Source organism: Mesoplodon mirus (genome assembly GCF_964341445.2).
Source record: "Mesoplodon mirus genome assembly, chromosome: 15".
NCBI classification, from domain to species: domain Eukaryota; kingdom Metazoa; phylum Chordata; class Mammalia; order Artiodactyla; family Ziphiidae; genus Mesoplodon; species Mesoplodon mirus.
Window position 1 is genome coordinate 68553535 of NC_138991.1, and position 23037 is coordinate 68576571.

General features: G+C 45.7%; 1 protein-coding gene across 1 annotated transcript in view; it reads left to right on the top strand.

Moving 5' to 3' along the window:
- Positions 1 to 23037, top strand: part of CFAP61 (cilia and flagella associated protein 61) — a 250693-nt gene that overhangs the window by 181827 nt on the left and 45829 nt on the right. The window contains exons 22-25 of the mRNA XM_082645893.1: positions 9865 to 10157; positions 14689 to 15016; positions 16359 to 16450; positions 22316 to 22521. Of these exons, the coding sequence (XP_082502019.1) occupies positions 9865 to 10157; positions 14689 to 15016; positions 16359 to 16450; positions 22316 to 22521 (919 nt within the window). The remainder of the gene's footprint in view (positions 1 to 9864; positions 10158 to 14688; positions 15017 to 16358; positions 16451 to 22315; positions 22522 to 23037) is intronic.

A 23037-nucleotide genomic window follows, 5' to 3' on the forward strand; every position in this document is an offset into this window, starting at 1 on the left:
AGTTTTTGGAATCAAGGGTATGCTAGTCTTATAAAGTGTTTTGGGGAAGTTTTCCATATTTTTGGTGGGTCAGAAATACTTTGTATAACCTAAAAGTTGGACAGGAATCACCCATAAAACCAACTGGGTTGGGCCTCCCTCGTGGCGCAGTGGTTGAGAGTCCGCCTGCCGATGCAGGGGATACGGGTTCGTGCCCCGGTCTGGGAGGATCCCATGTGCCGCGGAGCGGCTGGGCCCGTGAGCCATGGCCGCTGGGCCTGCGCATCCGGAGCCTGTGCTCCGCAACGGGAGAGGCCACAACAGTGAGAGGCCCGCATACCGCAAAAAAAAAAAAAAAAAAAAAAAAAACAACTGGGTCTGGAACCTTTGGGCAGAGGTGGGATATATAGATATATACTGGAGACCCAGAATAAAAACTTGTCAAAGTATTCAATATTTTAATTTTTGCATTAAAACTCGGTATTATTTTCAGTTTTGCATCTGTATGTGTTTAAACCTGTTTCAATATTTTAGTCATTCTTTAATCATTGCCCTATGACCTAAGTACACTTAGGGAATTCTCTTATCTGGGGGTCAGCAAACTTTTACTGTAAAGGGCCAGGTAGTAAAAATCTTAGGTTTAGCAGGCCATATGGTCTCTGTCCCAACTACCCAACTCTGCTGCTACGGCAAGAAAGCAGCCACAGACAATATGTCAATGAATAGGCATGGCTGTGTTCCAATAAAACTTTATTTACAAAAATAGGGGATGAGTCATAGTTTGCAGAACCCTGCTTTTATCCATACAATTTGTGACAACTCATTACCATTTCTTCAAGTCCAGACCTCAAATTGTAACTTAAGCTTGCTGAAAGCACAAAAGCCAATGGTTCAATACAAAATATACATTATGTCTTAGGAATGTGCCCAGTCCTGTTATAATGCAGTGTTTTAATCAAACTGTTGGCTGTTTTGAACGTTAGGATTCAGGAGCCTTTTGACCAAGAAAAGGGCCTTTGAACGTGGCAATGCAAGTTCTTAAGGTTGAATGCTTATGGCAGAGAACTTAGAAATTCCAATGTAAGAAGCTCTTGGTTTTCAGGTGAGGGAATAGCATCCAGCTATCGTGTTGCCTTGACTAGCGGTCGAAGATGGTGATACTCTGGTGCCCACCTAAAGGGAAATAAATGCTTTTGCAAGAGTTAAGAATGTCTCCCATTAACCATTGCATAAAACCCCTGCGTGCCTGCTTTTGTCCACTGAACGGCCAGGTTAGGGAGTTTATAGACATTAGTTTCTTGTCCTAAAAGTAGGCTGTTTTCCCCAGGTCCAGTGCTTAATGATACCCCCAGGGCAGGGCATCTCCCAGGTAGGTAGTCCAAACACTCAGATGCTGGGCCTAGGCTCTGGGAGGCATCTGAGAAACAGACCCAGCCAAGTTCATTCGACTTAGGGTAGTGACCCTTTTCAAATGACTATAAGAAAAGTTGGAAAGAAAAATGTTAACCTCCTGCCTTGAGGAAGCTCTTTCTCTTTGTAGTTTTTCCATAATTAGAGTCATATTCAGACTTGAATTTAATTAGTGCCATTCCAGATATCTTCCTCACATGGGCTGCTATGAGGATTAAATGAGATAAGATATTACATGTCCAGCTCAGGGCAGCACAGTAGGAGTTCAATCATATGGGCTGTTGTTAGCCTTCTTACTAATACATTGCTACATGTGATAGGGTTGTTTCTCCAGGGTGTAGGTCTCAGACCCTGCCATCCTGGTGATGGTGCAGCCTAGCACAGTCTCTACACAAAAGATGGGGAGCTGTGTACACCAGGTACCAGTCTGGTTGTAGAGAGGCATCATGACCTTCATGAGAGCCCTGGAGGCTGTGAAGTTTAGAGAAGGTTTCCTCAAGAAAGGAGGATTTGAGCTCAGCCTTAAAGAAGGGCAGGATAGGGGCTTCTCTGGTGGCACAGTGGTTAAGAATCTGCCTGCCAATGCAGGGGACATGGCTTCGAGCCCTGGTCTGGGAAGATCCCACATGCTGTGAAGCAACCAAGCCCATGCGCCACAACTGCTGAGCCTGCGCTCTAGAGCCCGCGAGCCACAACTACGGAGCCCGTGTGCCACAACTACTGAAGCCCACGCGCCTAGAGCCCATGCTCTGCAACAAGAGAAGCCACCACAATGAGAAGCCTGCACACCACAACGAAGAATAGTCCCCGCTTGACGCAACTGGAGAGAGCCTTCGCGCAGCAACGAAGACCCAACACAGCCAAAAATAAAAAAAAATTTTTAATAAAAATTTTTTAAAAGACTGAAATTGCTGGAAAAAAAAAAAAGAAGAAGAGCAGGATAAGCAAAGGAAGAGAGAGGTTGGGGGAGTTTGATTCGTATCCAAAGACCATGACCCAACAACTCAGGCCGGGCAGACTCCGTGACGGGCAGCAGTGGGAGGGGAAGGGGGAGGGTCCAGGGGAGTCCAGGTTTAACTGGTTACTTTTTAGAGGCTGGGGAACCAGGGGTGATGCTGTGTACAAAACAGCACTGCAGGAAGGCGAACTCCTATCTCTGGCGCCCAGGGCGGCAGAGAGAAAGCCCTCGGGGAAGGATGGGTCAGGGCTGGAGCGGGGCAGCCGTTCAGGCAGGGGTGGGCTGGAAGCAGCCATCTCTGATCCATTTGAGGTCCTCCTGGCACCGCCGCATCTAGCTTATTTCCAAGTCAGTTATGGGCTGATGGTATTTGAAGCTGGAAACTGGAAGTTGGCACTTCATGAAAACGAGGAGCAGGGCTTTGTTCCCGCATCCATTACGGTCGCTCCGCCTGTCAGCCCTTGGTTTCTAATAACACCAGAAAGAATGTGGACATTTTTCATGATAGTTAGCTTTTGCTCCCTCAGTGCTAATTTTCCTTTTTCTCAATAGTTCAGGCTGGGGTTGGAGGGAGGGAGCTGAGGATAGGGCCCTTCTCCCAAGAGCCTGAGAAAAAAACTCCTGTGTCTCACGGGCTGTGATTGGGTCGAATGTCCTTCCAGGAATCACACCCCGAATCCCGGGAAACTCCAGGCCTAACTTTGAAGCACACAGACTCGAGAGGAGGGGCTTTTTGCTGAGGACGGTGGAGGGATTGTTCTAGAAGGACAGAAGGATGCTACGTAGCAGAAACAATGGATTTTTTTTAAATAGGAGGAGGTTAGCTTTCCTCTGAATTGCTGCCCCTTGAAAATCCACAGATATCTCCCCCAAAGCATCACCACTCTCCCCTGCCCCTGTCTCTGTTTTATCATGTCTTCCTCTGCTTCCAAAGGAGAAACAGTTGTTCTGTGATGGAATTAGTCCAGTCTGAAGGAAATTGTTTATTGGTCTCTGGAGTTGGATGAGTTGATAGATGTAAATTATCCTAAACTATTAGAACTGCTCCAGTATCCTGGAGAATAGCTGACATCACTGGCTTTCAACTGCAAAAAAACCTGGAGGGTTTAGCCGGGGGTGGCGGGGGGTTTCAGATAGAACCTAGCAACCTAATACATTATAACAGTTTATGGCATTAATTGAAACTAATTGAAATTCATCTGCTATTACCTCTGTACTTTCCATGAAAATGAAAAGTAGGATGAAAGTAAAGTACAAAAAAATACACCGCCTTGATGGCCCGAAGTGGATCAATTATTTTCATCTTTAGCTAAATACAGTTTATGCCTTATTAAAAGCATGTTTGTAAGAAAAGTATAACATTAAAATTCCAGTGCATGAATCACTGAACAAAGCCTTTGTTATGCTATATCTAATATATTCTTCCCTTTTTATTTGACAGAGCAAAATGAGACGTGTCATAGAAATCTTATGCTTTGACGTCTAAAAAGTAAAAAGAGTATTTAACGGTCTATTCATGAACATAATATGTTTTTTAAGTGTGTGTTTATTTCACAATTTATTAATATTCTAGGGTATCTATTTAAAATGCTTTCATTATCTGGTTATTCCCTGAAGTTAATAATACAGATACAATGCTGATTAGAGGGGTTTTTAAAGAACATGTTATATATCCATCTGCAAATATAGTGCAGTGGTGTGAGCACTGGTTCTGAAATCAGACCTGGCAGGTCTGAGTTCTGATGAACCATCTACTGCTGTGTGACCTGGAGCTTGTTACTTAACCTCTCTGTCCTCAGTTTTCTGGAGAGCATAATAAAACTTTTCTCATGGGCCTGTTCTGATCTTACATAATCTCTGTTTCTTTTGAAGTGGAAAGGAACCATAATTCTTCATTAAAATACAATGGAATATGTATATATACATACAATAATAAAATAACTTAAAATACGTACATTATAAAATGTAGTATATAATTCTTATTTTCTCTGGTCTTAAAAATGCAATAACTGTAAAGAAAAATTCTTATTAATATCTGTGTGCATAAATCTTGAATTTATTTCTTATTGTCTTGAGATGTGACTTCCTGGCCAGAATGCCAGATCAGAAAATCCTTCCCTTTTCTCCTTTCCAAGTGATGGTTTCCTTCCTGGAGAATCCTTCCTCTTTACATCTTGTGTGGGCTTGCCTTATTTTGGTGGTCACACAATCAGAGTTGCTGGTGTATTCATTTACACCTTCAACAAGAGGGTATCAGAAAGCAAAAGCATCACCTTTACGTTCATGCCAACATTTCAGACGGCTGGTCTTAGAGCTTTTTCAGCCTGAGGTGGAGAAGTGACGGCTCACCCAGGTGGTGATACGAATCATCACGCCCCCTCTTCCCCCCCAGCTGGTCCCCTCTTTCCTTTGGAAGCTCCCTTGCACATTCTGTCCCAAAGGTCCTTGCAGGCGAGCGTGAGAGAGACTGGGTGCTCCTTCCCGCCAACTTCAATTCCAGGGGCTTTCACAAGGTCGTCTTTTCACCACCGTGCCCTCCTTGTACTCTGCCTTCCGATTCTGCTCTGTACTCTCAGTAATGCATAATGTATCCCCTAGAAGGAGCAACAAAGATCGGCCTCCCATGAAAACTGGTATAGTTCTATTCCACTGCCCCTATTGAAAATCCACCCAGACTGTTCGAATCGTGAGTTATCATTTGCCAGTTCAAAGTAGGGCCGCCCACCACTTCCCCTCTGCCACCCATCAGGTCAAGTGCAAAGACTGGTTGTTTCTTATCTGTTAAGTAAACTGAGCTGCTGCGAAGAAGACAGTGACCAGATCTCTTAGCATAAAACTGAAATCCAGGGGGAAATCCTCAGCTTTGCCACTCTGTTTCTTCCACATATGCATAGAAACTTCCAGAGAATATATGTGAAATCCCAACAAGATCAAGGAAGCCCCTGCAATGTGTCACCTCCTTCAAAATATTTGCAAAGACTCCGTGCGTTACAGAGTACCTAAGTGGTGGAAATGCATGAGCTGAATGAATCTTTAATGAACTGGGGTTGTCTGACCTCTTAAGCCGGCTGTGGATGACAGATGCCGTGGGTTCCACATACCCTGGGGCTGCCCCCCCTCCTCCACCAGCCGTCAGGATGTTCTGCGCCAGCAGGACCCCAGCCACCCGCGTGGTCCACTCGGACTGGGACACACTGTCAGACCCAGCATCGCCCTTACAAAGCCCTTTGCAGTGTTGTTATTCACGGCCCAGTTCCCCCACCCCTCCCCCACCTCACAACCACTTTTCTCACCTGTTTTTTTTTTTTACATCTTTATTGGAGTATAATTGCTTTGCTTGCTTCTAACTCAGCCAGCCATTTCTCTGAGGCATTCTGGGTTCTTCTCTCTCTCTGCCCCCTCCCTTTCTTTCTCTGTTTCCTTCCCTCTCCATCTTCCGTCTTTGATTTGGCCCCAAATTCACCCAGCTGTCCGCAGCGTGATAGTTACACAAGGGCTCACCTCCCTGGAAAATATCCTTGGTCCCTTGGTTTAAACTGCACCAACATGGCAGGAGTATTATTTTATACTGTTGTGCTGGAGGCACACACAGTTTGGGTTACATTTAGGATCGTGTAGGATTTCGTGGGCTAGAAGGGAAACCTAATAGCCAGATCTAACATGTTTCTGTGTTACAAATCTCAGGTATACAACCCATCCTGTGGCTGGACTGGTCTTGCAGTACCAACTTAATAGTGAACACCCGGTCGAAATACGTAGTAGGAAAACCTGGCCAGAGTGAGGGTGTTCTGCAGTAAATATTGAAAGGGCACAAAAGGAAAGCCCAGTTAGTTTTGGATCAGCAAGCTGATAAAGCTCAAACACTCATCCGTGCATCTGGTCGGGAAACGTTTTGTCACACCCATTGCAGGCCAGGCTCTGTGTGAGGCCCCAGGGTGGGCAGGGTGGGCAGGGTGAGCCTGAAGTCCTCTCCTCCCCCAGGTAAGCCAGGGAGTGTAGACTGCCGATGCAAGGAAGGCAAGGCAGAGACGGCCTCGGGCCTGCAGGGACCTCACCTGCCTGGGGCTGGACCTTCTGCTGGGGCCCAGGTACAACCACAAGCATAGCCCAGTCCAGGGGGCTTCAAAAGCCCTAGTTCCACCCCATCCATGCTAGTAACATTACTCTGATAAGTGTAAGTAATCATATTTTTATACCTAGATTGATTTGTCCCGAAACACGTACATTAATAATAAAAATCTTTGGGCTTCCTTGGTGGCGCAGTGGTTAAAGAGTCCGCCTGCCGATGCAGGGAACATGGGTTCGTGTCCCGGTCCGGGAAGATCCCACATGCCGCGGAGCGGCTGGGCCCGTGAGCCATGGCCGCTGAGCCTGCGCGTCTGGAGCCTGTGCTCCGCAACGGGAGAGGCCACAACAGTGAGAGGCCCGCGTACCACAAAAATAAATAAATAAATAAATAAAAATAATAATAATAAAAATCTTTGTCTGCTAGCTTTTGTCCTGGGGACTCCCCTAAATATGACTTTGCTTATCCTATGAATTATCTTCATGCTTATATTTTTACTGTCAGTTTCTGAAAAAATTACTTACGGGCATTTGCGTGAAGCCACTGTTATTGATAACAGTTCTAAATGTTATTGTTACTGGTAATAATAATAATAATAATGATGGATTGTGTATTTTTTTTTAAGAATTTAGATAGGGGGCCTGGCCCAGAAAGAGAGCTGTTACCAGAGGTAACTTTTTATTTTCTTTGGGCCACACTGCGCAGCTTGCTGGATCCCCGACCAGGGCTCGAACTCAGGTCCCTAGCAGCGAGAGCTTGGAGTCCTAACCACTGGACCACCAGGGAGTTCCTGGGATTGTGTATTAAAGTGCCTGGCTTTAGGCCAGGTATATAAGAGTCACGAGATAAACAGGGATTGAATCTAAAAACTCTTCACAAAGAAAAAGTGGGAAATGATGTAGAAAGAACTTACAATTGCACAAAGATAATGGAAAGAATAATCCCCCCCAGAGTGGAAACATGTAAAAGGCAAGGGATCAAACTGGCAAAGAGTAACAGGCTGACTTTGTAACATTGGGTCTTGTTATGTATATGGAGGAATGTGATTTGACCTGTGACATGTTCTTATTTAGGTAGTAAAAAAATTATAATGAGATTTTATTCTGTTTTGTGGGTAATGAGACAATGTAAGTAAATAATCATATAAAACACATTTAGATGAAAAATTTTAGATGACATCACATAGGCATGATTTACTATGTGCCCAATATGACTGTGATTTTGGACCGTTGTTCAGCAAATATGCACACACACACATCCCCGCTGTGGGCAGAGTGTGCTTCACCCCCTTGGGCGGGTGCGGGTGTGGCCGCATAACTTGCTTTTGTCAATGGAACATTAGTGGATGTCTTGCAAGGAGAGGCTTAGAAAGTGTCTGAGCAGTTGTGCTTGCCCGCCTGTGCTCCTGCTCAGCTCCCGAAAGAGAATAGGCCTCAGGTCACTGTTGGTCCAAAGAGGATGAGAGAGACGTGGTGCAGATCTGACCCCAACCACAGCTTGGAGCCACATCAGCCAACATTAGCCAGGACACAGACGTGTAGGCCAACCTGCAACAGGCTTATTGTTGTTTGGCATTGATTTTGGGGATAGTTTGTCATGCAGCATTATCGTGACAATAGCTGACAGTTAGAATAACTGAAGTCTCATATTTGGGGGAGGCGTTTCAAATTAAACTAAAAGAGAGACAAAACTATTTAGAAGTTAGCATATCTATAAATAAACATCTAATTTAAATAGTAGAGGTTTTATGAAATGTATGGAAGTCCTCATCCTCTCCAGCTGCCTACAATCTGTGGGCAACCCTGGCTAAATAACCCTGCATTGCTGGGGCTTCCATGAGCCTGTAATGAAAAAGCCCATCTCACAGAATAGTTACTAAAAGCCAACATGAAGGAGAGACTGGAAAAATATTCAACTCTGAGTTGCATGGGGCCTAAGCACTGAAATCTGTTTCACTGAAAATGAATATTGTTTTTGCGTGCATATTTTAAAGGAACAGAAAACCTCAAACCTATGACAGTTTGAGGTTCAAGTTTTGGCTCTCCTGGCAGGCTAGTTCTTTGTTGTGTCAGACCGCCAGGATTCATGTTGCACAGCAGGTGGGAGCCTCAATAATTTAAGCAAAATGTTGGCTCTTTCAGCCAAGGAAAAGGCAGCTCACCCAGGAATGCTGCACTGGCGCGTCTGAATAGGGCGGCAATCAGAGCCCCCAAATCGGAGCATCCTAGGGAAGCCGGGAAGGAAGGACCCTGCCCCTGGCTTCCTTGGCCCCTTGGCATTCCACGTTTGAGCAACAGGAAGTAGGGGAGGACTTTCTAGAAGCTCTTAACCTTAGGGAAGCCATCTGAAAGCTATTCTAGTTCCTTTCCTTCTAAACAAGTAAGACAAGCCGTTGTACGTCCTCTCAATTTTGGATAGAAATAGATTTTTGCATAATTTATTCCACCAAATTGAGTAAGTACACTTGCCATTTATTTTGTCTCGTAAAATTCCTCTTCATATCATTTTATAAACAGGAGGAAAAAGAGAGGTAGATTCACAAATCTATCATTTTGTGGTAAAATGGTTACAGCTTGCCTGAAATGTGGGCCTACAGCAGTTTCTGTCTTTGTGAAGAGGTAATAATGCCAATTCCGTGTCAGAAACAGCATATAAATAGCATATAATACATCTCACTCATGTAATAGGATCATTGGCCTTAAAACTTATATCATTAGTAGAAGAGCATATGTAATTCTATAATATTTTTAAGAAATATAAATAAATCGTATAGACTGTTACCATCAAAATGCTCTTACACAGGGGAAATCTCTCAAAGGTATTTTGTGATTTTATTTTTCCTCACCAAAAGAATACCTGCCAATCTCTTTTGCTAGGTCTTGACACATTAAGTCCTAAAAATCAGAATTTGAATCTTTATAAAATTATCTGTTGCAAAGCAGAATGTTCTAGTCTTTAGTTCTCAAAGAAGGAAAAATGTCCTTGAAATCAACATGATTCAACAATTAAGTATTAAAATATCCGTACCATCACGCACATGACAATTATTTTCACCATTGTCCTTTTTCATCACTCAGGAAGAACTTGCATTTATTGCAAACTTTAGCCATTTTTCCCCTTAATAAGTGTAGCAAATAGGGAACAAAAACAAGGTAAAAGGTTTTATTCTCACCAGTTTCATTTAGCATAATTTCAACTTTCAAATTATCGGAACATAAATGAATGTCCTACTTCTGTGTTAAAAGTACTTGACTACTTTGTGGGATGTTGTGTGCCCATTCTTTACTAAATTTTCTTGGTCGCTGTTGCTAGGTAACACCGCTGACCTCCCACAGCTGAAAAAAGATGAGAGGGTTGGAGGGAGCAATTCGGCATTATTAGCATTTGACTAATAAGGTTGTTGGTTTTTTTTTTTTAAACTATGTATCTAAGCATTTGTCCCCTTCTGTAGGGAATGTCATCGTCTATGGGAACACAATTGACACATACACCACGGTGGAGACGCTCTTGAACTTGGGTGTGAGGGGCTCCTACATCCACCTGGTGCAGCACCCACCCACCTCCGTCGTCACCTGCATCAACAACTACGCAGTGGAGGGCGCAGTGGAGGATGCGCTCCGAGCCGCGGGGGTGACCGTCTACCGGGACGCGGTCCTGGCTCAGTGGAACGATGGCCTGAACCCAGACCCCATCCACAGCGCCAGCTTCACCACACCCACCAAGCCCTTCCAGCTCCCCTGCTCCGTAAGTAGGTCCCCAGAACGTCACTCACCACCTTTGGGGGACTTGGGGTCTGAAAAGTGGTAGGTGATGAATTTATAGTCACAGCGTTCTTTTTCCCCTAAACGTTCAGATTTTCTATTGCTGAGAAATGAGCCACCCAAACTGAGTGGCCCAAAACAACAACAGCCGTTCCATATTCTCTCTCGTGATCCTGGGGTTGGACCGGGCTCCCCCAGCAGTTCTCCCTGGAGGTCTCTCCTGGGGCTGACGTCAGACTGGGGTTGGGGCTGGAATCGTCTAGAAGGTGTGTTCACCCACTTGTCCATCTGCTGGTGTCAGGTCAGCTTCAGGTGAGATTTTGACCTGAACACTTACAAGCGGCCCCTTCATGGGACTGAGCTTCCCCTCTGCATGGTGGCTGGGTTCCGAAAACAATGAGACAGAGACAGAGAGACACAGAGAGAAAGAAAGAGAGAGATAGCATATCTCCTTTCGTGACCTAGCCTCAGAAGTCAAGCTGCACCCTTCCACCGCATTCTATGCCCTAGAAGCAGGTCACTAAGGCAGCCCACACTCAAGGGGAAGGGAACTGGACCCCGCCTGTTCCTGGGCAGAGTGTCAGGGAGGCGGCTTTGAAGAGGGCCAGCCCCACTGAGAGCTCCCCGTGTCCTGGGTACCATGCTGCATACTGGCAGTGCATTCTATCCCCTCCTCACAACAGCTCTTTCAAGGGAAGCATCCCCACCTTACAGACGAGAACACCGTGACTCCACGTCAGCTGAGATCCCAACCCAGGCCAGCAGGGCCTCAAAGTCCATGCTGTGTCGACCTCCTAAGATTCTGGAAACAGCAATAGGGGATCTTCCCCTATGATGTATGGAGAGAGTACTTTGCTTTGGGGCTTGTCACAGCTCAGCTCACACCCTGTTCAGGAGATGAGCAGAAGCCAGGAGGGAAGAAGAGAGGAAAGGGGCCAGTTGATGTGATGGAGAAGCAGGAGACCCCTCAGAGAGAGGGGGCTGTGGTCTGAGTGAGTGCTGGAGCTATAGGGGTCAAGGGCTGTGTTGGTGGTTGGGATAAAGGATGCCAGCAGCATCTAGTGGGCAAGCCAGCTGGGGACCCCCGTGGGGGCTCATAGCAGTCCCTAACCTGGCAGTGGGGGTGGGTCAGCCTAAGTCAGGGCTTCTCACCCAAGGGCCCTTATGGGCCACCCTCATCCCCCCAGAGTCTGGACTGGAGCTCAAGGCAGACCCCCTGCACAGAGGGGGTTTCCCTTCCACCTCTCATTTCCTCCTGATAACCCAGGAGGGTTTTGCATTCTGCTCTTCAGTACCTTCATTTATTCCTTCACTCCACAAACATTTATTGGACACCTACTAGGTCTCAGGCTTAGTCCTAAGTGTGAGGGATACAGCAGTGAAAAAGAAAAAGTTCGTTTTATTTTAACATAAAAGGGACACCATCTACACATGTATGTCACAATACCTGTATAAGATAGGGAAAGTCAACATCTTTTCACCAAAAGTTTCCTCCCAAAATGATGATCGTGGAAGATGCATGCCCAGGTTATCCTGGGCAACTCTGGGGGTGAACACATACCCTGCTTAGGGCGCATGGGTGCAAGAAAACCTCCCCCAATATCCAACTGAATACAGATTCTGTAGAAGCCCCTGCTGGCCTTCACTCTCCTGTCCAGGTCAGAATTGGAATCATGGCAAAGACATCTTTCAGATACTCTCAACTGCCTTGATCCAACACACCTTCCTGCCCAAACTTCACCCTAAATGGTGAGTCGGACATCAGCCTGCTGTCCTCAGGTCCTGTCTCCGGCTCCCCCTGCTCAGCTCTGCCCCAGGACAAGGGGCCTCTACAGAGGACCCTCCCAGCCCCAGTTTCCCCTGGTTCTCATCTGTGTTAGGCCAACAGCAGGTTGGCCAAACTGGCAGGAGATTAGAAACTGGAAGAAGGAAACAGTCAGGGTATTTACCCCTCCCGATCGTCAGCTTTGGGTGGCATCTCTGCCAGGGAATTAGGAGACTTTTGATGGGCACGAATATATTCACGATCTCCACTGTGGCCATGTGGTCATGGTGTCGTGGGCTGAATTATGTCCCCCCAGAGAGATACGGTCCTAAGAACCAGTACCTGTGGATGTGACCTTATTTGGAAATAGGATCTTGGCAGTTGTAGTCAAGTACAGAGACGGTCATCCTGGTTTGGGGTGGGTCCTAACTCTAATGATTGGTGCCCTTACATGGAGAGAGAGACTTGATGACAGAAAGGAGGCCCATGAGGAAGAAGGCCCCGTGCTGATGGAGGCAGAGATGGAGTGATGGCACCCACAGGTCCTGGAGCAGCAGGGATGGCCAGTGACCACCAGCAGCTAAGGAGAGACAAGGACCTCTCTCAAGTTCTCTGTCTAGCTAGACATTTGTCAATTTTATTGATTTTTTTCCCCCCAGAGAACCGGCTTTTGAGTTTGTTAATTGTCTCCGTCGTCTGTCAGTTTTCTCTCTCTCACTGATTTCCGCTCTTAACAATTATGTTCTTTTTTCTGCTTGCTTTGGATCTACTTTTCCTTTCTTTTTCTAGTTCCTTAAGGTAGACCCTTAGGTCATTATTTATAGAAGCATTTAAAGCAGATGTTTCTACTTCATATTTTCATCCACTATGTACTATTCAGTTGGCATTACAGGAGCACGTGAGTTGTGTTTGAGAGGTCTGAGAGGTCTGTAACTCAGAACACGTGCTCCCACGGACAGTGTTGGATTTGCTGATCCGGTGTTCACTCTATTCCACAAACCCCTATGTCCCAAATGTAACCATAGCGTCAATGCCTACGCCAAAACCGTATAAAATAATATGATAGAGGTACTGATAGTCTTTAAAACGCAGTAAAACAAGGGCTAGTATATGTATGTGCCCCTTAATAAAAGAGTCGTTTTAAGTAGGAGAAAAACTGGGTAGGTAGAAGAACTTTGCGGGGATGCTGAAGGGAGCTGCTGAGCATTAATGGTCCTGTTTTTCATGCATAATTTCAATTCAAATCAAATGTCTTTCCTATTTTTCTGTGAGTGGGAAGTCTGTTTCTATAGAGATGGGAAAGGAGTAGAGAGGGAAAAAAAAGAGGAGAAGAGAGACAGAAAGTGTCAGAGTCAGGGACTCAGAGAAATATATTTTCCTGTGGTCACTGAGCAGGGTTATAAAGCAGAAAACATTTTAAAGAGGTTTGAAAGAAAGAAGCTGCCTGGATGGGAGTAATTGGGATAGGATTAGACATCTGAGTGAACAGAGACGGGGAAAAGGGCAAAGGCCCTGCTGGTTCCCTGAGGGAGAAGAAAGGACATCATAGGGATTGTGGATCTGAGTCCAGTGCTGTCCAATAGAACTGTCTGCGATGGTGGAAACGGTCCATGTCTGTGCAGTCTAACATGGCAGCCACCGCCACCTGTAGCTTTTGGGCTTTTGAAATAGGCCACCACAACTGAGGGTCTGGATTTTAAATTGTTTGATTTTAATTAATTTAGAGTTAAAAGTATATAGTCACCCGTGACGAGTGGCTACTGCAGGCTCATTTGTGGCTCATTCCTCATTGGCACGCCATTCCTAGGTGTAGGGAAGGGCATGACCTCTGGCTCAGGACAGCTGATTTCTGTACGTAAGGGGGCAAGTGAGGTGGGTAGAGCTGGCGTGTGAAGGAAGCAGGGAGTGTGGTATCCACCAGTATGATGAGGACCCAGGTCATATGTTCATTTCTTAGCATGCTTTTAATAAGGTGGCAAACTGTGTTTAGGTAAAGATAAAAATGATTCAACTTAGCTACTTCAATGACAACTGAAGACTTAAAAACAGCTAACTTGGACTGCTTTAATGACTTAACATCAATATGGAAGATGATCTCCAGATAAGTACGAGAACACATTAAAATGTGGGCAGAGAATGGAGGCCTGCAGGTACCTTGTAAATCTTCACTGAATCAGCATCTGCCAACCCAGGGCAGGAAGTAACAAGGCAGGAGCCCAAACCTGGTGGGTACCAAGGCAGACGGGGCTTGCATTCTCTCTGGGGCATCCTGCAGGGAGTGACAGGCTTTCTGGGTTTAAAGGGGGCAGGAAAGGGGCAGCCTGAAGACTCAAAACTGGACGAAGTGACCCCAAGAAGGAACCTGGAGAGACCTAAGTGTCAGACGCAGGAGAGGAAAATGGAAGGAGGCTGAGAAGGAGCGATTCGAAATGTCCGAGAATGAGGGGAAGGTGGTGTTTATGAATGTAAACCTCCTTACGGGAAAGAACGTGCTCTTGTGGGAGATATTCCACCATGTGACACCCTCACCCCTGGATGTCTAGATTGAGCAATTAAAAAAAAAAAAAAAGAGTGACCTTGAGTGATCTTAATTTCTTCTGCGTACCAAAGATACACACCATTATGGCATACTGTTCATAGATTTAGGCTTTCTTGTGTGCCCCAAGTAATAAAATAGAGACTCTTCACCCTGTTGGGAAGGTACAGTGAAGAATGATAACTAGAAATAATGTGATTGTTCACTTTGTAGATGTTCTTCAGCTTCTGTGAGAAGAACGTGGATTACGAAACATTCAGAGCCTTCAATGACGCATGCCTTGTCTACGACGGCCGACTTGTGATAGACGCCAACTTCCACACCAATGACATAGCCATCAGAGCTGCCGGCCCCCTCACCAAGTTCTCCAACAGGTATTACTCAAATGAGTGGACTCACAGCAACTTCAATTCCAAGGAAATTGGCTTCCAGCTGGCAGCAGTGATGCTCAGCCTCTTTGACCCGACCCTCGAGCCTGTGACTGAGCCGCCGGCTGACCTTGACCGACTCATCCCCATGTACAGGGGAGCCAAGATCAAAGGTATGTAGTGGGCCACCTTCATCCCTGTGATGGAGCCACTGGTTGGATCTGGACCAGCCAGCCCTCCGTTTCCTGTAGGTTTGGTGAGGAGGCGCCCGTGTCCCTCAGTGGGTTTGCACAGAGACACGGGAGGGCTCTCTCTTATGTTTAACTATTTATTATGGACTTGATTTTATCACATCAGAACTGATGTGATAAAATTTTTCACATCAGAATGTGATTCTCACTTTACATATAAGGAAACTGAGACTAGGGGATGATCAGTAACTTGCCCAGAGGTCCCTCACAACTGGTGTATGGTTTGATGCCCTGACATCTTACCAAACTTTCATTCTCAATATAAGTTGAGAGGTAAGGAGAACTTCCAAGCCTCCCAGGCTTTGGTCTGCTGTCTGGATGGATAAGCTAGGCCATTAGCAGCTGTAAAACGGTCCAGTTTTATCCCCTCAGCTTTATTGACCCCTAAGGAGATCATCATATGAGTGACACAGAACTTTCTTATATTTGGGAGGTGGGAGTTACCCTTGAAAACAGTATCTTTGAATGTTGTGGATCTTCTACCAGAAAAATGCACATGTTTACAAAACTGTATGTTTACTTGCAGAAGGTTGATGGACCAACCCCCATAGTCATCCATGGACCCCTAGGGGGTCTGTGGACCCTAATCCAGTAAACAAAACATCAGGCTAAAGAGACAAAAGCCCTGTATTGCAGTCCTTGTGTTTATCTACCCAACTAAATGGCCTCCGAGAGTTTGTGATCTCCTTCTCACTCTGGATGAGACGTTAAGAAAGGTGGTGGATGTGGGAAAGGAAGACAAGGCATGGGTGTCAGAGGCTGATCAGAGCTAGACTAGGCTCGGGCTTCTAGGGCAAGCTAGAAATAGTAACAGTTTCATAATACGAGTTTTCTAAAGCATTGAACAAGAACTTTGTTGATTTTCCTTATAACATTTACTTTCTTAGTATTTTGATTACATAGTGGAGGAGGATGGAGAATGGGAACACCACGGCAACATTTGTAGACCAAAGTCTTGGTTGGCTTTAGCAGGCAGAGATTAGAATGCCACAAGTTATGGGAAATCAGGATGCACAGGATCAGCTTGGCACCTCTTGGAACATTGGTGGCTATATTATGGGTTATAACGGCACATTCATGTTGATTTTATTAAATAAAATAAATCACAGAGTGTTCCTTGCTAATAGAGGTACTTGAGTGGGAAAATTTGAGTAGCATACACCACGGCAGGCATCTCTGGTTGTCCTGTGGTACAGACGTAAGCCCTGTTACCCAGTTGTTACCCGACTGAATTAAAATGTGGAAAACTTGTCATTTCCACCAGGAGGCATCCTCCCTGGGTCATACCATTATCTGCATATCGCCAAACCCGCCATCCCAACCCCACTGGAGGTACAAATGGCCCAGTCTGATTTTGTAAGTATTATTCCTGAATTTCATTTTACTTTCAAATATAACAACACTTTATTTATGGGGGTAGGGGTGAAATTCTTAATTCAGTCTTTAGTGTAATGTATTGGTTCATGCATCAGAAAGCCAAGTGGCAGCTTGGTCCCCAAAACGGCCCCCACTGACTCCCACCCCTCGGTATTCATGTCCTTGTATGGTCCCCTCCCACACTGACTAGGGCTGACCTGTGTGGCCAGCAGAATATTGTGGAAATGATAGTGTGTGACTTCCAAGGCCAGGTCCTGAAAGATAATACAGCTTCCAACTTGCACCCTCCTGGGTCACTGCCGCCATATTGTAAGGTCACCCAGGTGGCCCTTCGGGAGGTTCACGTGGGGAGGGATTGAGGATTTCTGCGCCAGCCAGTCATGTGATGGAGCCACTGTGGAAGTGGTCCTCCAGCTCTAATCCAGCCTTCGGACAGTGCAGCCCTGGCCAACATCTTGACTAAAACGTACGGGAGACCATGAGCCAGAATCCCCCAGATAAGCGATTCCCAATTTCTGACTCCCAAAGACTGAGGTTATAAAAATGTATTGTCATTTTAAGCCATTTATTTTTTAGAGAAGTTTTAGGTTCACATCAAAAGTGAGAGGAAAGTACAGAGATTTCCCATATACCCCCGCCCCCATTCATGCACAGCCTCCCCCATTGTCAACATCCCCACCAGGGCGGTACATTTTTTACAGTTGATGAACCTACATTGATGCATCATTATCACCTAAAGCCCACAGTTCACATTGCGGTCCACTCTTGGTGTTGTACATTCTATGGGTTTGGACAAATGTATAATGACATGTACCCACAATTACGGTATCATGCAGAGTAGTGTCACTGCCTTAAAAATCCCTCTGCTCTACCTATTCATTCCTCCCTCCCTCCCTTGCAACTCCTGGTAACCACTGATCTTTTTACTGTCTCCATACTTTTGCCTTTTCCAGAATGTCATAGAGTTGGAATCATACAGCATGTGGCCTTTTCAGATTGGCTTCCTTCACTTAATAATTTGCATTTCACTTCCCTCCATGTCTTTTCATGGCGTGATAACCCATTTCTTTTTAGCCCTGAATAGTATTCCACTGTGTGGATGGACCACAGTTTATGCATCCACCTCCTGAAGGACATTAAGCCACTGTTTTGAGGTAGCCTGTGATGAATCCATAGATAATTAAAATAACCACCTCTGTGGCAATAGCAAGTAAATTGCTTAGGGTCTGGGATGTCTGTCCAGGTCCCCCTGTTCTCCTGCCCTCCCTGGATGACACAGGAAGGGCCAGCGAGCTGAAGCTGAAGCTGCGTGTGCTTGGGGGTTGGGAGGGGCGTTCCCTGTGTTCAAGGTAACTAGAAAGGACACAGCGTGGTTGGTCGGTTGGTGAGCTTCTCAGGTAAGATTATCGGACAGTTGGTCCCAACTGGTGTTTGTTGTCAACTGGGGTTTCCTTTCTGGTGCGTCGTGTTTGCTTTTTCATCAGTGAGGAAGACACTGGAGGTTGCCTGCTTCCACTCCCATTTTCTCATCCTGAATTTTTTTGAGGGTTAATGATCTAAGTTAAAATAAGCACATCTCCCAGATTTCCTTAAGAATGAGGTCAGCCATGTGGCAGGTCCTGGCCAATGAGATGTAGTAGAAGCTGCTGGAAAATTCCGTAAGGGGGAGCAGACTCCAGATGTCCCAGGCTCCTGGCCCCTCACCCTCTCTCTTCGGGAAGTCAGAATCCCAGCTCTTCCATTGACTTCCCATGGACTTTGGACAAGTTATCAACTGCTCTGCATTTCTGGGGTTATTAGGGATCCCATATAAAGTAACACTGCCTTCAAGGAATCAAACAGGTGACCCATCAGTGGTGGATGTTGTTAATTATAGTTCCAGAAAAATAATGAAACCTGGTTCTTCCAAGGAAAGGATGGATGCTATGTGTTTAAAACTTATTTCCTTTGGGCCTTTCCCAGATTCTTTCAGGTGTGTCCTGTATCCACAGTCTGATGCAAAATGTTCTTACAAGTAAAGAAAGGACCATAGCGAATAGTGCTCCAGTCTCTACTGCTGTGTAACAAAACTTAGGGACATGAAGCAGCCACTGGATTCCGCTCACAGATTCGGTGGGTTAGGAATTCGGACAGTACACGGTGGGAATGGCTTCAAAAGCTAGGAAATACTGGACTTGGTTTCACACTGAACCAGATTCTTCAAGGACGGTGTGTGATTTCTGACATGCAGTGTCATTTATTTATGAAGCACTGGTTCTCTCTCGGAATAAAGTCAGAGGAGGAGCGAAAGGGAGTTTTAGATAATGAGAGTTTTAATAAGAATGGAACTTGAATAGCTTCTTTGGCTGGTGCTGTGACAGTATTTGAGCAGGAACCCTGACTGTAATTAACCATTTTGCCAGGTGGGCCTCCTTTTTAATTAGTACAGAAGATCTAAACAGATTTTTTTTTCCCCATTTTATTCACCAAGAAAAAAAAATGTAGGATGGTTCCATGGCAATCTTTTGGATTTGGAATTAATTTGATTAAGTAAAATTGTTGCCAAAATGGTCAGGCAGTCGCCTAAATATGGCCAGTGGATCGAGAATGGAGCCCATGGAGCAGTATTTCACTAGAGAAACTAAATTACTGTTCTCACAGCAAATGTAGTAAGATGAATCTCATCAGACTCTTGTAGCACTCACGCATCGAGATATTTAAGTAAGGAGATGCTTTAGTAATTCATGAGGTAACCCGACAAAAGGAAGACAGGGGACCCCAAGTCGCCTACATAATGAACTGATCCGCAGATTCCAGTCCACATGCTTTGTTGGCTTATACTCCACAGAATAAGGAAATTTGTCACAACAAACTCTGCCTGGGTACCATTAAATTTAAAATTGTGTATTCATCGTGGGAGCTGGGAACCTGGTTTCTTGCACGCCGAGTCTGATTACCCCTGGGTCTTTTATTTGGCATGAATTCCAGAGCCATATTCCAATCTTTGTCAAAATCATAAAGGAGCTCAAAAGGATAATTATATTCAGGAAAAAAGGAAGAGAAAAAAACCCCACATCAGAACCTGTTACTCTGTCAAAATTTTAAACTCGACACCCAAATCTCCTAACAATTTATTCATATTCTTAAAGGAAGAAACTAGCCACATCCCACAGAATTGGAAAGTGTATGAAATCATCATCGTCGTTAGCCCAGAATCCCTCACCGGGTGGCAAGGCTGGAAGCTGCCTTAAGTCCTTGTTTAGTGGAGTGATTTTCTGGGAAGATAAGCAGAAAGGGTCCTGGACTTCACTGGATTTTCCCATCTGTCAGCAACAGTGACTAGGAATGACCTCAGAAATTTAGATAAGTCTGCCCAGCCCCGCAGGGGTAACTTGTGTCTGAGAAACCCGTCTGTAGGTGACTTACCTTTCATGTCAATGCAAACTATTTTGATGCTGCATGCCCAGGACGGCCCCCTGGTTATGTGATCGCAGTGCCAGATCTCATTAACGATGGTCATGGTCACTTCCAGAGTCAAGATGTGCTGTCTTTGCACCACTGGGCACTTTTTTCCTCCGTGTGCCTTTAAATTCAACCTTTAAATTAAAAAGTAAGGCCAACTCCCCTCCACCAAATAAACAGACCCATGATGACACATCACTGGAAACCATGCTGACGACACAGCCCTTGTGGAACAGGGTGACCTCAGAGGGCACGTGATGCTGAGAAACCAGCCATGGAGTCACCATGGCCCTCGAGTTGAGGTGCTCAGTATCCACTGAATCAGCCCCCAAATACAGGTGCTTGTGAGCAGAGAGTGGGATATTCAGTGAAACTCTTTGCCAAGTCAAAAATATTGTCAGCCACGTGGGTGGATCCTGAGATGTAGCCCTCTGATGCCTGAGTTCCCTTCCTTAATCACTCAGCATAAAGAAATTTCAAAGAGGAAGAGGAGAGTCCACAATCTTGTGGGATCTGCTGTCCACTGAGGCCAGGGAAACTTGGTGCTAAAACTATGCCAGAGCTGTGGCCAGTGCCCGCTCTCCCGGATCCCCAGCCGCCCTACCAGCAAGGCCAGGGAGCAGCCCCTCCCCCAGACACTCATTCAACTTCACCAAGGCACCCCTGACTGCGAAGAGGCCTCCCCAGGGTCAACTTCACTTGGTGGCTCATCATAGCAAACGCTATTTCTGAATTAAATACACACAGAGCTATGAGAGTGACGAACGCGCCCGTTGTGAGCATCTCTAAGAATAAATACAAGACTTTAAAGACCATTTGAGTTTGGCACCAGCAGCTTTAGTCTTAGCCCCCTCCATTAACATTTTGTTAAAATGTTGACACAAAAACAAATAATGATACTGCTTATTTTTATGAAAATAGAATGATTCTCTACAAATTATAAGACATTATAAATTTTTATACTATACTTCTATAGTATAAAATGTATTGGGAACATATTTTCCTGTTATGAAATAACTCACCAATAATCTCTGTTGGATGCATTGCATCCAGTTGTGTGCATATACCATTGTTGCGTTAGATAATACCCTACTGGGTGTTTTTTTAAACACTTTGCTATGGAGGTAGATTTCCTCTCTGTATCCATCCATCTCTATGATGCTGGACCTCGTGCACCTCCCTGGGGCGCTGTCCCCCACCCCCTTCTTAAGCTGTGTGTGTTTTGTCCCCCAATCTCGTGCATATCCTTGGGGCTGGCCCAGGACTTACCTGGCATCCCTCCTGTATGTCTCACCTTGTGCCTTTATAGTTGGCTGGTTCCTCCTCAGGGCTTAGTCACGTGATACACAAACATCCACCAGTTGCTTCAATTTACTTAAAAATCCAGTTAATCCGTGTGTCCTTGTTTAGACAAAGTCCCCAGGGGATGTCCGGGACTCAGTAAATGTTTGGGATCAGTGCAGTTCAACTTGCCCTGGTTTTCTAAATGCCACATTCAAGTTCAGAGCAAAAGCTTAAATCTATATGCACTCAGGAGAGATTTACTGAGTGTTACTGTGTACTGAGTTCAGAGTCCAGGGGCAAAGTCTGTGGGTTCAGCCACCACCAGCCAAACCCAGGTTTGTCCACAGAGGTTCTGTTTGTTGCTGGAGCCAGTGGGAAGCGTGTCTCTGGCTGGTCAGTCAGTGGCCATCAGGGGCTGAAATAGAAAAAGTGGTCATGACTGGGGTAGAGGGGCATCTTTCCTTGTCATCTGGGTTCCCATGGTGGTTTAGCCAGTTTCTAGGGGACATAAAGCCATGAATCTACACTTTTCACTATTTACAAACTAACAAGTAGCCCACAGAACGGTATGTGTATTTTCCGTGATCTTGAACCTTCTTCCCGGGAACAGACCCTACCAAACCATTGAACCTCTGCAAACCCAGCTGTCAGGGATTCACCTTTTTCCTTGTTTCCTTCATTCGAGTAGAACTTTAAAAACTGAAATTCCTTTTGCGCACCTTTGACTAGGAGGTTTTTCTCAAAATGGTGCTGAGAAAAACTTAAAGTTAACAGTCTTATGATGCCGCGCAGGAGAGAATAGACCCAGTTCCACCTACTGGCTGTGCCAGGTATTGAATAACGGAGAATTGACCGTAACCTAGCGACTAATTTAGAAACGTGGAGCGATATAATCACAGTGTCAGATACCCTGAGGAACTTTCAGTCATCAAATTCAAACACATGTTTTCTGACACGCACTTATCTACAGTCAAGTTTGGTCAATATCTACTACTGTGATTTGCAACAGGCAATAAGCTCTAACCCATCCATTATGTTTGAAAAATAAATTGCTATGATAAAGTTCCCAAAGTCCAGAAATGTTTCTAACGTTGTTTTTCTGATGCACTCCTCGGCCAGGGTTCAGAAATAGTAACGGGTAACGTGAAGAACGGGACTTACTTCCGAATCCACACCAACAAGTACAAGATGGTGGAAACCATCACGTGCCTTTCCAAAGTGCCTTTCCCTGCCTCCAACTACATCCGCCTGTTTGGCCAGCACGAGCAAGTCCTCAACAACCTGTGCTCTCGGTACAAGGACGGGCTGGTCCCAGACCTCTACAGGTGAGCTGGGCGTTGCCCTTTCCCGGGGGTTATGGGGTGGGGGGAATGCAGACACAGGCCATGGATGCCTTGTGAATGAGGGAGGGGTTTTGTGATGCACCAGGAAGTACACGGGAAGCCCTGGGAGAAGCTAGAGCTTCTCAACAGTGAAGAGTATCAGACCCACCCGCACTGGAGAGGCCCACGGAGAAGAGCACAGGCTCGTGTGTACACAAGTGGCCGCACGGCCACGCGCAGGCCTGGGTCCCAGACGCATCCATGCACAGCCTCCACACCACAGATGATATTCAAGTCTCTCTTGAGACACAGGCTGCTAAGAGCAGTGGTCAGAAACGTAAGAGGTCGATTTGGGGGCTGGATGGAGGTACCTGGTCCTGGGGGGAGTTCCAGCACCACAGATAGGATGTCTGTGACCCCAGCCTCCTCCTCACGGCACGTGCTCAAGCAGAGGGGGTGACCGTTTGCCTAAGACGTTGGGAAGGAATTCTGCTCCAGCAGGTTGGTTAGACTGGGGGC